The sequence below is a fragment of the Odocoileus virginianus genome, chromosome 6, assembly GCF_023699985.2.
Source record: "Odocoileus virginianus isolate 20LAN1187 ecotype Illinois chromosome 6, Ovbor_1.2, whole genome shotgun sequence".
Classification (NCBI taxonomy): Eukaryota; Metazoa; Chordata; class Mammalia; order Artiodactyla; family Cervidae; genus Odocoileus; species Odocoileus virginianus.
The window spans coordinates 48,142,404-48,159,877 of NC_069679.1; the positions used below are offsets into that span (position 1 = coordinate 48,142,404).

Here is a 17,474-nt window from a genome sequence, read left to right on the forward strand (position 1 = left end):
ATGAAGCTGGATAGACTTGATTCTTGTTCTGTCACTTACTTCATGGTTAACCAACTGATTGAGCAAGCCTCTCTCATAGTGTTTGTCCCATATTGTAAAGATTCAGTGAGTTACTGCTGCTGCTGGTCAGTCAGTAAGTCATATCTGATTCTGCAACCCCAAGGACTGTAGCAAACCGGGCTCCATGGGGTTCCCCAGGCAAGAATACTGGAGTGGGTTGCTATTTCTTTCTCCAGGGGATCTTCCCAACCCAGGGACTGAACCTGCATTTCCTTCATTGGCAGGCAGATTCTTTATCTGAGGCACCCAGGAAAGCCATGTACTCAGCAAACAAAACTACTCAAATAATAGGTCTGTTCATGCTACCCTTTTTTCTTGGAAGTTCCAAGAATGAGAAGAGGGTATGATGGAGAATCAAGAACATTCTGAGAATGATTTTTTTCTTTATAAAGGAACTTATTAACTTGTAGATTCTTTTGTTAGTGTAGTCGAAATAACAGCACATTAAAGATATGTGTATGTGTATAATGTGCTCAAAGTGTAATTTTTTTCGGTACTCATCTCTTAACATTTGAAGCATTTTAGGTTACCCTTTAAGACTTTTTAAGAGTGAGAGTAGGGGAAAAAGTTGTCAGAAAACAAATGTAAAACATCAAGAAAATTCAAATAAAGTAACCATAAAAGTGCTTGGTCATATACTAGTACAAGTGTACAACAGTCAGAATAACTGTTCTGTGGGAGGAGTTGGAGCCACAGAGAATAAATATAAGTAGTTAATAGATGGTGAACTATATGAACATGAGATGTGTATTTTATTCACTATTAAATACCCAGCACAGCAACTGGCACAAAGTAAATTTACAATAAATATCTTCTAGATTAGTGAATGAGATATAGTGACTATTTAATAAAGCATTCCAGATTAAAAGGAAATAAGTGAGAAAACTACATAATTAATTGTGTTTTGGTTACTCTGCAAGTAAGAAGCAAAAGTAAGCGTACAAAGGAAAAAAACATCAGATTGACATTAGAAAATTTTCACCTGTCCTATAGTATTTGGGAGACACAAAGCAATATGAAGACAAAGGGAAGAGTTTTTACCAAGCTATTTAATGGCATTCTCAGAAAATGTGCCATTTTCTTGGAAAATATTAAGGATAAAATCAGAAAAATAAGGTCTAATTCTTGCTGCAGCAGTGCATATTCTAGAGCTGGAATGATACAGGGCGTGGCTCCTGCCCAAGGATGACACAGATTTTGAAGTGTTCCACATTTCCCCTCAAGCCCTGGCCATACCTCCCCCCACCACCACCAATGGCAGACTGCTGTTGCTCCTAGGAGAAGCCCAGCTCCCTCAGGGCTCCTTGGGTCATGGACTTGCCCACATAATGGCAGCAACCACCACTGACCTAGAGAGAAGCCACTGCTTGCAGCTGGCTCTGAATCTAGCCCTTCCTACCCCAACCCTACATCCCCCAAGGAGACAATTGCTGATACACCCCAGGAGAAGATGTGGCACCTGTTCAGTTCATGTCCAGCTCTCCAACTAAAGCAATTGGACACACACACTACATAGGGCTACTCCCACACAAGGATACACCATGAAGACTGGGATAAGTAATGTTTGATTTAATAGAGACAGAAAAACAGAATTCAAAGGAATATGTTCCAAACAAAAGAGCAAAATAAAACCTTGGGGGGGGGAACTAATGAAATGAAGGTAAGTAATTTACCTGATAAAGAGTATGAAGAAATGGTCATTAAAATGCTCATTGAAAAAAAAAATGCTCATTGAACAGAGGATGAGATGGTTGGATGGCATGCCGACACGATGGACATGTGTTTGAATAGGCTCCAGGTTTGGCGATGGACAGGGAAGCCTGGTGTGCTGCAGTCCATGGGGTTGCAAAGAGTCAGACACGATTGAGCGACTGAACTGAACTGAACTCGAGATGAATGGAGGAACTCAGAGCTTCAACAAAGACTTAGAACATAAAAGAATGAAACAACCAGAACTGAAGAATAAATAGCTGAAATGAAAATTATACACTGGAAGTCATTAATAGCAGATTAGGTGATACAGAAAAATGCACAAGTGACCTGGAAATATATAGAACAGCGGGAATCACCCAATCAGAACAAAAAAACAAAAATTTAATGATAATTAAAGGGACTTCTGGGACAACATCAAGTGTACTAACATTCACATTATAGGGATCTCAGAAGGAGAAAGGAGAGAGGAAGGGCCAGAAAATGTATTTCATGAAATTACGACTGAAAACTTCCCAAACCTAAGATACCCAGGTCCAGTAAACAGACTGTCCCAAACAAGATGAACCCCAAGAGATATCAAGAAATACCATAACTAAGGATGGCAGGAATTAAAGAGAATGTTAAAGGCAGCAAGAGAAAATGAGCCACATCTGAGGTATCCCCAGTAAGGCTATCAACTGACATTTCAGCAGAAACATTGCAGACCAGAAGAGAGTAGCATGATATATTTAAAGTGGTGAAAGGAAATAACCTACAACCTAGGATACTCTACCCAGCAAGATTATCATTCAGATTTGGAGAGCGTATCTCTGACAGTCAAAAACAATGAGTTCATCATCACTAAACTGGCCTTACAAGAAATGTTAACAGGATATTATTCTTTAAGAGAAAAAAGGCTATAATAAGAAATAAAATACATGAAAGGAAAAATCTCAGTGGCAAGTGCAAGTAACAGTAAAGCCAGTGGATCTAACAATGAAATAAGCTGATATGAGGATTAAAACACAAAACTAAAAACTGTAACTACAATAAACTGCAGTAAAGTGGGCTTCTCTGGTGGCTCAGACAGTAAAAGAATCCACCTGCAATGCAGGAGACCAGAGTTTGATCCCTGGGTTGGGAAGATCCCCTGGAGGAGGGCATGGCAACCCACTCCAGTATTCTTGCCTGGAGAACTCCCTGGACAGAGGAGCCTGGCAAGGCTACAGTCCAGGGAGTTACAAGGAGTTGGAAACAACAGAACACAGCACAGCACAATAAACAGTAAATGGATAGACATAAAGATGTAAAATATGACATCGTAAACATAAAATGTGACGGGGAGTGAAATTTAAAATGTTTTGAACTGAAATGACGTAGTTTTTAAAAAGTAGGTATAGATCAATATATATGAAATTCATGATAGGCACAGATCAAAAATCTAAAATGCATATGTGAGAATTAAAAAGAAGAAGCCAAACATAATAAAAATCATTAAACCACAAAGAAGAGACTAAAAAAACAAAAGAACCACAAAGATAACCAGAAAAGTAACAAAATGGCAATAAATACTTACCTATCAATAATCACTTTAAATGGACTAAACACTCCAAAAGACACAGAGTGGTTTATTGGATTTTAAAAATGCTGAACAAGACCCATGTGTATGCTGCCTAAAAAAACTCACTTCAGAGCTAAAATCAGACTGAAAATGAAGATATGGAAAGAATGTTCCATGCAAATGGGAAGAAAAAAAGCTAGGGTAGCAGTACTCCAATTAGACAAAGTAGACTTTAAAACAAAGTCTGTTTTCTATAATAAAAGATAAAGGGGTCAATACAAGAAGAAGCTATTAATTTGTAAATGTACATCTGTCTGCACTTAATATAGTAGCATCTAGGTGTGTAAAGCAAATACTAACAGATACCAAGAAAGAAATTGACAGTAATACAGTAACAGTGGGGGGCTTTATCACCTAATTTATATCAATTAGATAGATCATCCAGTCAAAAAATCAATAAGGAAAGATTGGCTTTAAATGACATGTTAGAACAGAAGAACTTAACAGATATGTACAAGGTATTCCACCCCAAAACAGCAGAATACACCTTATTTTCAAGTACACGTGGAACTTTCTCCAGAGTAGATTACATGCTAGGCCATAAAACAATTAGCAGTAAATTTAAGAAGACTGAAACTATATCAAGATTCTTTTCCAGTTACAACAGTATAATACTAGAAATCAAGAGAAGGAAAAATGGAAAAGCATACAGAGACTAAACAACTTGTCCCCAAAAAAGAAAGAAGCCAGTGGGTTGATTAAGAAATTGAAGGGGAAAACAAATATCTTGAGACAAATGACAATAAAACACAACTTCCCAAAATCTATAGGAAGCAGCAAAAACTGTTCTAAGAAGGAAGGTTATATTGATAACACGCTTAACTCAAGACATAAGAAAAATCTCAGAGGCAAGATGGCGGACTTGCAGTGAGCAGTAGTCAAGAAGCAGATTTTAAAAACAGTCTCTCTTCAATCATTTCATCTGACAAGCATCTTGATTCCACGGCAGTGGCAGCAGTAAAATGGGCAATGTCAAGCAGAACTAGCTTGAAACATTGTTTTCCATTTCAAAATGGAACCTTATATTGTGTTTGTTATAAATCTACAGTCTTCTCTTCCAGATGACTATAATTGCAAAGTAGAGCTTGCTGTGACATCTGATGGCAGGATAATAGTATGCTATCACCCTTCCATGGACATCCCATATGAACACACAAAACCCATGCCTCAGCCAGATCCTGTACATAATAATGAAGAAACACATGATCTAGTGCTGAAAACCAAATTAGAAGAAAAAAGGGAACACTTCGAGCAAGGACCCATGATAGAACAACTTAGCAAAATGTTCTTTACTACTAAGCAACATTGGTATCCTCATGGATAGAATCATAGATGTTGTAGGAAACCTAATCCTCCAAATGACAGGTGATACTGAGGTTTTCAGGATCCAAAGGGAAATGTGATCCTTAATCTCATTTGCCATTTGAGAAAATACAGTTGGGTATGCCTGTGTGTGTGCGCACTCATTCGCTTCAGTTATGTTCAACTCTTTGCCTGTTTGCTGTAGTCAGCCAAGCTCCTCTGTCCATGGGATTCTCCAGGCAAAAATGCTGAAGTGGGTTTCCCTACCCTTCTCTGGGGGATCTTCTCAAACCAGGGATCAAACCCAGGTTTCCTGCATTGCAAGGCAGATTCTTTACCCCTGAGCCACTGGGGAAGCCCACAATTAGGTATTATCACTAATATATAGTAAAATCATAATAAAATGTCTTCACGTACAAAAAAGAAATAAGAAAAAACTCAAATAAGTGATCTGATTTAGAACAAGCAAATCCTAAAGTCAACAGAAAGAAGGAAATAATAAATACAGAGTAGAAATACATAAAATAGCAAAAAAAAAAAAATTAATGAAACCAAGAGCTGAATTTTTGAGAAGATAAGAAAAATCAATAAACCTTTAGCCAGACTCATTAAGAAAAATGAGAGAGGGCCCAAATTAGAAATGAAAAAAGTTATCAATGCAGCCAATATCCCAGATATATAAACAATCACAAGAGAATACTACTAATAGCTATATACCAACAAATTGGACAGCCTGGAAAAAGTGAATAAATTTTTTCAAAATATACAATCTTCCAAGACTAAACCAAGAAGGATATAAAAAATTTGAACAGACCAGTTTCTAGTATTAAAATTGAATCAGTAACCAGAAAACTTCTAACAAAAGTCCAGGACTAGAGAGCTTCCTAGAGGAATTCTACCAAACATTTACAGAAGAGTTAATACCTTTCCTCAAAACTATCAAAAAAACTGCAGAGTAGAGAACACTTCAAACTTCTCCTATGAGGCCAGCATTACCCTGGTACCAAAACAAAAGACACTTTAAAGAAAACTACAGGCCAATATCCCTAATAAACAGAAATGCAAAAATCCTAACAAAATAATAGTGAATGAAATTCAACAATACACAAAAAGAATCATACATCAATCATGATCAAGTGAAATTTATTCCAGGGATACAAGAATGGTTCAGTATCCACAAGTCAGTCATTGTGGTATATCACACCAAGACTAAAAATCACATGATCATCTCAATAGATGCAGAAAAAGAATTTGAGAAAATTCAACATCCATTCATAATTTAAAACTCTTAACAGAGGTGACATGGAGGAAACATACTTCAACATAATAAAAGCCATTTATAATAAACCTACAGTTAACATCCTCTAAGATCAAGAACAAGAGAAGGATGCCTACTCTCAGCATTTCTATTCAATATGATATTGGAAGTCTTTGCCATAGCAATGAAACAAGAAAAAGAAAAGGCATTCAAATTGGAAGGGAAGAAATAAAACTGTCACTATTTGGAAATGACATGATACAATGGAATATTACTCAACCATGAAAAGGATGAAATTTTGCCATTTGCAACAACATGGATAGACCTGGAAGGTATTGTTCTTAGTGACATTGGTCACAGAAGGACAGATACGGCATGTTTTCACTTACATGTGGACTAAAAATAAATAAATATGACAAAACAGACTCACAGATACAGAGAACAAACCAGAGGAGAGGGATGGAGGAAAGGGCAAGACTGGTTAAGGGAATTAAGAGGTACAAACTATTAGATGTAAAATAAAATACAAGGATGTAATAGCACAGGGATATAGCCAATATTTTATAATAACTTATAGAAGAGTATAATCTATAAACCACCAGGTCACAGAATTCCCTGGCTGTCCAGTGGTTAGGACTTAGCAATTTTCACTGCTGTGTCCCTGCTTCAGTCCTTGGGCAGGAAACTTAAGATCCCACAAGCTGCTCAGTGTGGCCAAAAACAAATCACTGTGTTATATACCTGAAATTAATATGTCAACTACACTTCATTTAAAAAATGAAATATAGGATTGACATAGGAAGACATGAAATAAAAGATACAGAGGTGAGCAAAAGGTTATGAAGTATACAGATTTAAATACTTGCTGAGAAGTGTTTGTGACTTAATCTTTTTAAGTAAATTAGAATAAATTTTTTAATACATAAAGAGTATTCAGGGGAAGGTGTAGTAAAGTATATTTATCTTTTGGGGTAAAGTTATATATTTTAATTTTTGACATTGAAAAATAATTTTAAGTATGAGTAACCCTTGCTACACTGACTTTCACTATATTATCTCAGACACTAGATAAACTAAGTTTTCACACAAACTCACTACAAGCCATCCACAGGTTCAAAACTAAATAGTTTGGGATAATACAGTATCCCTTGGTATTCAAACCTTGGATCCAAACATATTAAGGTAATAAGGGCTACTTGTATATTTGTTGAAATATGTAAAGGAAACATAGAACATAAAAACAGTGTACAGCTTCCAGAAAATTAGAAGAAAGGAAAAATGGGAGAGGAGAAAAGAGGAAGTTTAAAAATATGTAATCGATCCTTTCACTCTTCTTCGCTTGGTTCATGTCTTGATGTAACAGTGGCTCTCAGTCTGGGAAGGGAGACTCCCCCGACCACTGAGGACTTGGCAGGTGTATGCACACCCTTGTAAGGGCCAGCTGGGTGAGCTCACTGTGTCCGAGGTCCTGCTGCGGCCCTCCCTGCCCTGGACTGCAGTGAGGATGGATGCTGCACACAGGCGTCTAAACTGGCTGTAGTGTGAGAATGTGTGTGGACATCTGCTTCGAATGTCCTCAGCCTGAGGTGGGCACATGTTTGCAAGGACATGGAGGGCACAGTTTGCAGGACAGACCTGTGTTTTTTGGACTCGTCGCATGACACAATGTGAGTGGGCATTACTGGCCTCTGTCAGAACAGCTGCAGTCTATCCAAGAGTGTCACAGTTCTACTCCCGTACTTTTCTATAGACTGTTCTCCTTGGAAAATCCACTAAGGCATTGCTACAGTTGCCGACAGCCTTATCCCACCCCCACACTTGAATGCTCATTCTCAGGTTAAAAAGCTGTACTACTTAAATTTCTGTAGCAGTTTAGTGAACTTAAAGCAATCTGAGAAAAGAGACACACAAAAGTAATCCATCAAGATGAGAAGCAGAAAATAACAGGGAAAGCCTTGTTACTTTCTTCTCTTCCATTATTCATTCACACTTTGATCTGAAAAAAAAGTCATAGTTGAGACCAATCTAGTTAGGCTTCATATTGTGGGGCAGCAGTGACTTGACATTGGGTATCAGAGAAGCAGAGTAAGTAAGGATGGTGTCTGTGTGTAGTGTAATGGGATAGGGATCGGTAGTAGTAGCAGCAACAGGAGATAAGTTGCTTGCAGGGAAGCTGATCAAATAAGGAAACAAAGAGAGGATAATGGGAGCCTGTGATACTGCAGTAGCTTGGGTACACCTAGCTCCCAGATCCTGGTTTCTAAATACTATTCTCTTCTAACAGGAACCAGGGCTCTCCGAGAAATGGCTGACTTCAGGACTGGTACAGAGATAGTACAAGGTAAGTGTGGAAGATCTTGCTGTGTTAAAAAGTAAGAAGGTGGGACTTCCCTGGTGGTCCAGTGGCTGAGACTCCATGCTCCCAAGGCAGGGGGCCCAGGTTCAATCCCCTATCAGGGAACTAGATCCCACATGCCACAAGTAAGAGCCGGTGCAGCCAAATAAATAAATACATAAATGTTTTTTTTTTTTTTTAAAAAAAAAGTAAGAAGGTGCTCAAAGAGTCAAGTGGGTACAGAAAACATTTTGAAGGCCCTCCTGCTGGCTACTCTTGAGACTTTGTACATCAAAAATAAATGATGATAATAACAGATTCTAGTCCAGTGAATTTTAAAGTATAAATTTATGAGTCCACAAAGATGAAAACTTTTTTTTTAAAAATAAGTAAGGAAAAGAGAAAAACGTCTCTTTATAGTAGAGGACCAACTGATGAATGTAGTTGGAATTATGGCATTAGAAAATTGCCATTTGAAAAACCATAAGTTATAAATAAAGATGTTCCTGGCCATTGCAAAAAAAAAAAAAAGAAAATTGCCATTTGGCAACCCCTGTAGTGTTTTAAGTCTTCCCTACAAAACACTGATTACATAAAGGAGAAATAACTGGAAATTCCCTGATGGTCCAGTGGTTAGGATTTTGCACTTTTAACTGCTGAGTGTTTGGGTTTAATCCCTGGTCAGTGACCTAAGATCCCACAAGCTGCACAATGCAGCCAAAAAAAAAAAAAAAAAAAAAAGGGAAAAGTAACTGATGGAGAAACCTGGCAGGCCCCACTTTATCTGAGTGATTTAGAGTTAACATTGCCAGTGTTGGGAGAGATCAAAATTGTGTTGCACCTAATATCTAATGTGAGGCAGTAAGAACACATTATCACTTCTGTGACATTTGTATGTTACAAATGCATGAAGTGAATCTGATCATGAGGAAAATCAGACAAACCCATATTGAGGGATATCCTTCAAAATACCTGGCCAGGAATCTTCAAAAGTGTAAATTCTTGAAAGTCAAGGAGATTTATAAGAACCGTTTCAGGCTGAGAGATCCTAATGAGACTTGACAACAAAATGCAATATGTGATCCCAGCTAAGCCATGCCTGGACTCTGACCTACAGAAACTGAGATAATAAATAGGTATTGTTTTAAACCACTAAGTTTTTGGTAATTTGTGACATGGTAAAGAATACTAATCCATAGGTGATTTTACTCAACGAACGTAGATACAAAAATATTGAACAAAAGATTAGCAAACAGAACCCAGCAATTCATGAAGATGATACTGTGTCACAAATAAGATAGATTTCTCTGAAATGTCATGAGCTCCTCCAGGGGATCTTCCCAGCCCAGGGATCGAACCCAGGTCTCTTGCATTGCAGGCAGATTCTTTACTGTCTGAGTCACCAGGGACGCCCGAGGAATAGAACGTGAAGTTTAATGTACCACCATCGTCAGTGATTAACCACCATAACAGAATAAAGAAGACAGAATCCCATGATTACCACAGAAGATACAGGAAAACCTCAACACACTCACATCCATTCATGATTGCTGCTCTCAAAAAACAAATTATGCCTTTATTAGGTATTTTTAATGGTGAATTATTTAATATTTTTCCTCAGTTCAGGAATGAGCTATGGATACCTACTATCTCACTTTTATTCAGCATTTTACAAGAGGTGCTAGCTAGTTTGAAAGATAAAAAATAAAATGCCTAAGAATTGAAAGGAAAAAATCCAAATAACCTATATATTAATAAAAAATTAGACTAAAGTTTAGAAATCTTCCTGGATACAAGATCAATATGAAGTTTGTTTTTATCTTCCAGTATCAAATATAAAATGAAATTTTAACCAGACTACATTGATTAGGAGAAACAAGGTCTTGGGAGAAATTCATCTACAAAAGGAGCAGGATGATAGCATTCAAGTCCTCCAGAACCACCACTGTGGTGACTTCAAGTTATTTGCAAAGTTCAAATAACTGCAAGAGTTAGCCTTTCTAGTTGCCAGGATCACTTATTCAGGCATCATTTGAATTCTTAATGTCTTAATGTATTCTTAATGTCTTTGTGTAGCCTGAACATAAATATAAAGGTATATATTAATGTACAAATATCTATGTAGATAGATATATAACCATTTGGATATACTACAGGAAACTCTTAAGCATCTTGCTTTTTGACTTAATGGTAATATATCTTGGTGATAAATCCAAATGACAAGTATATCTACTACATTCTTAATTTTGTAACTGTTTGAGATAATTCAAGCTTACGGAAGAACTGTAAGAAGAGTACAATGAACTGTAGTATACCTTCACTCAGATTCACCAGTTGCAGGCATTTGGGCTGCATATGCTTCCTATTTGCTTTCTCACTCCCTTCTCCCTCTTTCATCATGTTTCTGTGTCTGTGTGTGTTTTTCTGATCCATTTGAAAGCAGTTTAGAAAGCAGGTTGAAAGCAGGTTGCTTAAATCATGCCCCTTTGCCCCTTAATCTTTCAGGGTGTAGTTCTTAAAAACAAGGATATTCTCTTTAATAAACAGAATACAGTGTTACAAAATTCAGAAGATCTAACAAAATACAAAATTATTCATATGTAATCCATATTCTGATTTTATCAATTGTCCTAATAATATCCTTTTATACTAATTTTCTTCCTAATCCAGGATCCCACTCAGAATTGAGTATTTGGTCTTGTTTCTCTAGTTTCTTTTTAGTCTGAAATAGTTGTCAGCCTTCTTTCTTTCCTGATATTGACATTTTTGAAGAGCTTTTTCCATTTGTATGCTTGATGCTGATTCTCAGTCACTCAGTTGTGTCCAACTCTTTGTAATCCCATGGACTCCTCTGTCCAATCTCCAGACTCCTCTGTTCATCAGGTTTCCCAGGCAAGAATACTGGAGTGGGTTGCCATTTCCTCCTCCAGGGGATCTTCCCGACCCAGAAATCAAACCCACGTCTCTTGTGTCTCCTGCATTGGCATGTGGGTTCTTTACCACTGAGCCACCAGGGAAGCCCCTTCTGTAGTCTTATTCATTTTACTTGATGTAGAGTTGAGAAAAAAGGAACTGAATTGGCCCTAATGGCTCTTTCTTTATCTACTCCTTACAGATTCTGAGTTTGCTTTAGAGGAAGAACAGGTTGGTATTAGCTCTGTAGACACAGTGTAAGGTGGGGGGTTCTTTGCAGGGGGTTCCCTCTCTATGGAAGTTCTTTCTTATGCATGGTTCTCTATGAAGAAAACGAGAGCTCAGGAGACCATGTGTGCTTTGCTATTTCTCAGCTTATAAATTCTTCTATGATGTACACTTTATTTGCCCTGCGTGGCACTCGTGTGATGTGTGTGTGGGGGTATAAACCTCTTTTGCACTCTAGTTGATGACCATGAAGGGAAATACTCTAGTCTATCCTAATGTTATATGTTTTGGGAAGCAGCAAAAACTGCTGTTTCCCTTTCTACCATGGGAAACAGTCCCCCAAAGGCCTAGAAGAGGTGTGGTCACTGGGTAAGTGGATGAGTGCCCTAAGGGGGCAGGGTTGCCATAGTGTCCACTGACGTGAAGGCAAATCTTCTGTGAATGTGTTTGTGGGAATATATAATATATACATACAATAAACACTTGGAAAGATGGAGGAAAAGGGATCATATGTTCTGTAAATTCTCTGAAATCTAACCTTTGAAAGTTTTAAAGCAGCCAAGTTATGGCAAAAGCTATATATTATTTTAAAGCAGCCAAGTATCAATGGCAACATTGCAGAATCTTGAAGTGTAATGTAAAGGATTATGATGTATGAGAAATCCAAGTTGGAATGTACGTGAAGTACAGATGAAATCAGTTTGCAGCTACTGCAAGTAGAGAGGAACATACAAGTTGTTTATTAGAAACAGAAAGAACCCAAGTAACAGGCTTGGAGAAATGAAGCTAAAAGGATTAGACACAGCTCCTAAATAGAAGTGAAAGACAATGTGGTTTCATGAAATGGCTTCACAGCGGTCTTTCCCTGAAGACGACTTCAGGATCTACTATGTCCTGTGAGCTTCTGTCTCTATAGTTTTTTAGATAAGCTTAGCTAGGGTGGCAGGAGGAGGCCATGCTTAAGGGGTCAGGAGGTACATGCCGCATTTTGAATGATTTTTCCAGGTTTGACTCATTGGAGGTCCCCCAAACGGAAGGGAAGATGTTATTTAATATCCAGCAAATAGTTATTCCTAAAGAGTGACAGGCCAGGGCCTCCCATGATACTGATAAATAAAAGGGAAATGTCCATCCATGTAACAGAGAGAACTTGTCAAACTGGCAGAATTGTAAGTAGAGGTACTGAGGTGAGGTAGCTGTCTCCTGGAGACTCAATTTGAGATACTAAGTGTGGAAAGAAAAATCGAGGGGACAAAGATACTGGGCTGCCTGGTGCAGTAGCTCAGTCACAGAAGGCAGCTCTGTGTGGAGAATGGACTCTCTTCTGTGCCGGTCTGGTTGATCCATATGGACATACGAATTCCATAGCTACTGTTAAGGACATCCTGGATCAGTAATTTCTTTAAAAATTGTTTTAGGTTAAGTTGCCATTTATTAACTATGTAATCTGTGCTTTATACCTTGCATCATTTAATCTAATCCTTAGAACAATCCTGTAAGCCAAGTAACACTGTCCTGTTTTATAGATGAGAAACAGACATATAAAAGTCCCAGATCATGTAACTAGTAAGTGCCAGAGTCATAATTTAAAGTAAGATCTATTTTTCTTTTGCAAAGTTTGTGCTCTTTTTCTCCATGTATGTTTGTGTGTTTATATGTATATATACACATATATACATATATAATTTATACACATATATCCATGTATGTGCTCTTAATATATGTATATTAATATGTGTATGTTATGCTCTTGAACATATATATGGCATATATATGTGTACACACACGTATAGACTCCTAATATTTGATATGTAAATCCAAATAACTTGACAGACAGATGATGGGTAGGTAGATAAATATCCCTTCTCTCTACAAGTCACTGTGCGTGCCTTAGTATATTACCGTGAGCAGATGACTAGAGCATTTACACATGATATCTCACCTGTAAAACAGGACTCAAAAATAACTGTACTACCCCATAAAATTGTTGCAAAAATTAAATAGGAAAGTTCATGTTAAATGCTTAACATAGTGCCAGTTAATACATGATAGCTGGCTTCCTTGGTGGCTCAGACAGTAAAGAATCTGCCTGCAATGTGGGAGACCCAGGTTCAATCCCTGGATTGGGAAGATCCCTTGGAGAAAGGAATGGCTACCCACTCCAGTGTTTTTCCCTGGTGAATTCCATGGACAGAGGAGCCTGGCAGCCTACAGTTCTTGGGCTCACAAAAGTGACACTTTCACTTTCATTTTTACTCTGCATATGCACTTGGTTGTGTCCAACTCTGTGACCCCATGGACTGTAGCCTGCTAGGCTCTTCTGCCTATGGGATTTCTCAGGCAAGAATACTGGAGTGGGTTGCCATTTCCTTCTCCATCATTATTATTAACTGCTATCTATTATTATTATTACTAGTAATAATAAATTACTTGTCCAGCAAAAATGTAAATGGTATTTAGAAAGAAAGTCTGCATTTTTAGCAGGTTCTAGGACTCTGAAAGGGCAGTATTTTCTGTCCTCTAGCTTTGGTTTTAGGAAGAAATTTTATCTCTTGTTTATTTGGCTGCAGGCACAGTCCAGAGTTCCCTGGTGGCTCAGATGGTAAAGCATCTGCCAACAGTATGGGAAACCTGGGTTCAATCCCTAGTTCCGGAAGATCTCCTGGAGAAGGAAATGGCAACCCACTCCAGTATTCTTGCCTGGAAAATCCCATGGACGGAGGAGCCTGGTAGACTACAGTCCATGGGGCCGCAAAGAGTCTGACACAACTGAGCGACTTAACTTTCACTGTTCAGAGAGTCCTGAGCCAAGTAGCACAGTTTTACAAGTCCAAATACTTCAGTCTTTGATAGGGAATGTATTTGGTAGAAGTCTTATGAAGAACTCTTTTTTTGTGTCATGAGGCTGAGAGGGCCTGATTTCATTTGTGCATATTTTGTTTCTTCAAAATGCTTTCCTTTCTTTCCACGTGGCACCAACACAGTGCAGAGTGCGCAGATCACTATGACCCGTGCCCAGTTAACGAGGCTGAAGAGAACCAGCCCCATTTCCAGGGGGTGACAGGCCTGCGGAACCTGGGCAACACATGCTACATGAACGCCATCTTACAGTGCCTCTGCAGCATCTCACCACTGGTGGAATACTTTCTCTCGGGAAAGTACATTAACTCTCTTCAAAAGTAAGACCATTTGCCTTACCTGTGGCCTGGCCCCCACCCCTGTTCTCCAACAGGGAGTGGGAGAAGGGAGGTTAGGGAAGGGACCTTCTGGAAAGGGCTAAACCAGTTAGTAGAGGCTGCAGCACCCCAGATCCTGTTTCTAGGGTGAGTAAAATGAGAAGGTCAGCCAAGAAATGAATGAAGCTTGGGGTCTGATGCCACATGATCAGCCAGAAACATCTCCCCTCCTTCTTAGGGACTGCAGTGAGGTTGCCACTGCCTTTGCATATGTGATGACAGACATGTGGCTTGGAGACTCTGACTGTGTCTCACCAGAAATATTTCGGTCAGCTCTTGGCAACCTCTACCCAGTATTTATGAAAAAGACACAGCAAGATGCTCAGGAATTCTTGATTTATGTCCTGAATGAACTTCATGAAGCTCTGAAAAAGGTAGGTAGAATTAATGGTAGGAGATGTGGGTAGGAGGTGTGATGAAAGAAGCTGCCAAAGCAGAACCGACTGAAAGCATAGTGCCTTTAGAACATTTCGCTGAGGCTGTAGAATCATTGGACAGTCAGAACATGCTCCCGGAAATGCTGTTCCTGGGCATCAGCTAGATTCACATCAGGCTACAAGCCTAACACAATTGGGCTGTCTTAGAAGTTTTAACATTTGCTCTTTAAGAAACTTTTTTTTTCTAACAGTAGGAGGCTATAGAATATAACCTGAAGGGACTGGAAGAAAGATCCAATTCCTTTATCTTACTGCTAGATAAACTTGCATGACCAGAAGCCAGTTTGCAGCTTACCCTTTTCCCAGGAAAACCTGCCTCTAGAGCCTGATATCACATTATCATTGGCTGTCAGCTTGTGGCACCATGGACATGGGTTTTACCAGGGTTAGGGTGTCCTCATCCTCAACTTAAAGAGGCAAATCAATGAATTATCAGAAATCATACCTATTATATACTCTTAAAATCTTATTCTATTTATTATCTGAATCCAGAACTAAAGTTTTGGGTAGCATTCTGATAGAAAAATCAGGTCATTGTATTAAAACAACTTTGATAAACAGTAGTTGATTTGGCATGAATTTGTCCCTTGATTAGTACCACTGGAGAAAATCATATGAAAAAAAATCCACTCCAAGATGCTGCAGGAGGATGATCGCCAATGAGTCCTCCATCATCACCCGGCTGTTTGAAGGGCAGCTCAGTTATAGCATCATATGTTTAAAGTGTGAGAACTGCACCTACAAGAACGAAGTTTTCACTGTCATCTCCCTCCCCATTCCATCCGAATACGAGTGCTCTCTTCAGGTAAGAATTCTTACTCTTGGAGACTTCTTTTGTCTCTCTCTGCCCCAGCCCTGGATTTTCTCAGCACTGTTTCCTATATTTTCTAGTATAAGGGGAGCCACTTTATAACTAAAAAAAATTGGAAGCCCATGATGACAGTGTTTTGTAGAAAAGTGACATACAGCCAAAAGTTACTATGAATTCAGCTGTAACTCTGATGACGCTCAGTGAAACAGCCACACTGTAAAATAGATAAGTGGGCTTTAGTCAATCTATTGAGATGGCTTGGTGCATACAGGAAATTTAAACTTATAAAAATTCTATGGCCCCTTTTCAACCCAGAGTTCTGTAGGTCCAGATTGGAAACTAGATAGAAATGAATCTGACTCAGTCTTGAGCACTTATATTTGGACAAAAGCTGAGGAATTTGAGGGGGAAGATAGAATGGAATGGTATCTTAGTTTACCTCCTGAATTTTCTTTATTGTAATACCAAAAGTTAATCTGTAAATGGAGTGGGGAGGGTCAGGGAGTGGGTGGGGGGTTGGGGGGGTGGGAGGTGTCAGTAAAAGGTAGGTGGCTGTTAGGAGGCAGGGAGCAGTAAGTTTCCTTGCAGAAAAACACACATTAATATTTTTCATCCAAAATTATGAAAGTACATCTGTTGCTAAAACTTTTTTCACATACCAGAATTAGAGAAAAGAATTCTGCTTATTCAGACCTGGACTTTTTCTCAGATCAAACTGCTAAAGCCTGCTGGAGATGAATTCCAAAGCCTCTAAATGAGGCACTGGCAGTCTGTGCTCACTTCCTCTTTAGGCCAGTGGTCTGCAGAGCAGGGGGCTTGGCTGGTTGATGATGTGTCCTGTGGGCATGAGAGCTGATTCTCTCTGTTCTGCTGCCTTTATTATGGGCCACCCCCAGATACTGGGATATGGCCATTTTCAGTCACCAGATCACTTTTGTGATAAGACAGATAACTTAAAGCCTGACTTGTTAGTGGAAATTGCATATTTGGTATTATTCTGAAACAAATCAGAAATAGTAAAATGATGATTCAGAGATTAGAAATGAGATGGACATTTGGATCCATTGCAGCAACTAAGTGAGAAAGCAGCACCTCCTTTGCCAGGTGGATTCTATCCAGGCTGCATCTTGTGGTGCTGGCATCTCTTGGACTTGACTTTGAGAAAAGCACCAGGGATTACGTTTCTGCAGCTCTTTCAGAGTTCTAATACAGACAGGAGCCCAGATTGCGATGGATCCAGTTTGGTCATCAAATGCTTTTTTACAAAATAGGACTGTCTCCAATGTTTTTTTCAACAAGACACATTGACCTGGAACAACCGGATTCACTGTTCCTTTTGTGAAACCAAGCAAGAAACAGCGGTGAGGGCCGCCATTTCCAAAGCGCCAAAAACAATTGTCTTTCACCTAAAAAGGTATGGATTTTAACATTTTGTGAGCAGATTTTTGGAACAGTTTTAACATATAACTCACATACCATGCAATTTCACCCATTTAAGTGTTCAATCAGATGGTGTTGGGTATATTAATTTTTTAAAATCTGTGGTAAAATATACATAATAAAATTTGCCATTTTGGCCAT

General features: G+C 38.7%; 1 protein-coding gene and 1 pseudogene across 1 annotated transcript in view; both read left to right on the plus strand.

Annotated features, from left to right (window-relative positions):
* On the plus strand, nt 1–14,482 carry LOC110138648 (large ribosomal subunit protein mL42 pseudogene; annotated as a pseudogene).
* The window catches only part of USP50 (ubiquitin specific peptidase 50), a 17,156-nt gene continuing 11,753 nt past the window's right edge, over nt 12,072–17,474 (plus strand). Inside the window, exons 1-5 of the mRNA XM_020895847.2 lie at nt 12,072–12,305; nt 14,394–14,588; nt 14,824–15,019; nt 15,678–15,887; nt 17,165–17,307. Coding sequence (XP_020751506.1) covers nt 12,238–12,305; nt 14,394–14,588; nt 14,824–15,019; nt 15,678–15,887; nt 17,165–17,307 — 812 coding nt within the window. The 5' untranslated portion in view covers nt 12,072–12,237. The remainder of the gene's footprint in view (nt 12,306–14,393; nt 14,589–14,823; nt 15,020–15,677; nt 15,888–17,164; nt 17,308–17,474) is intronic.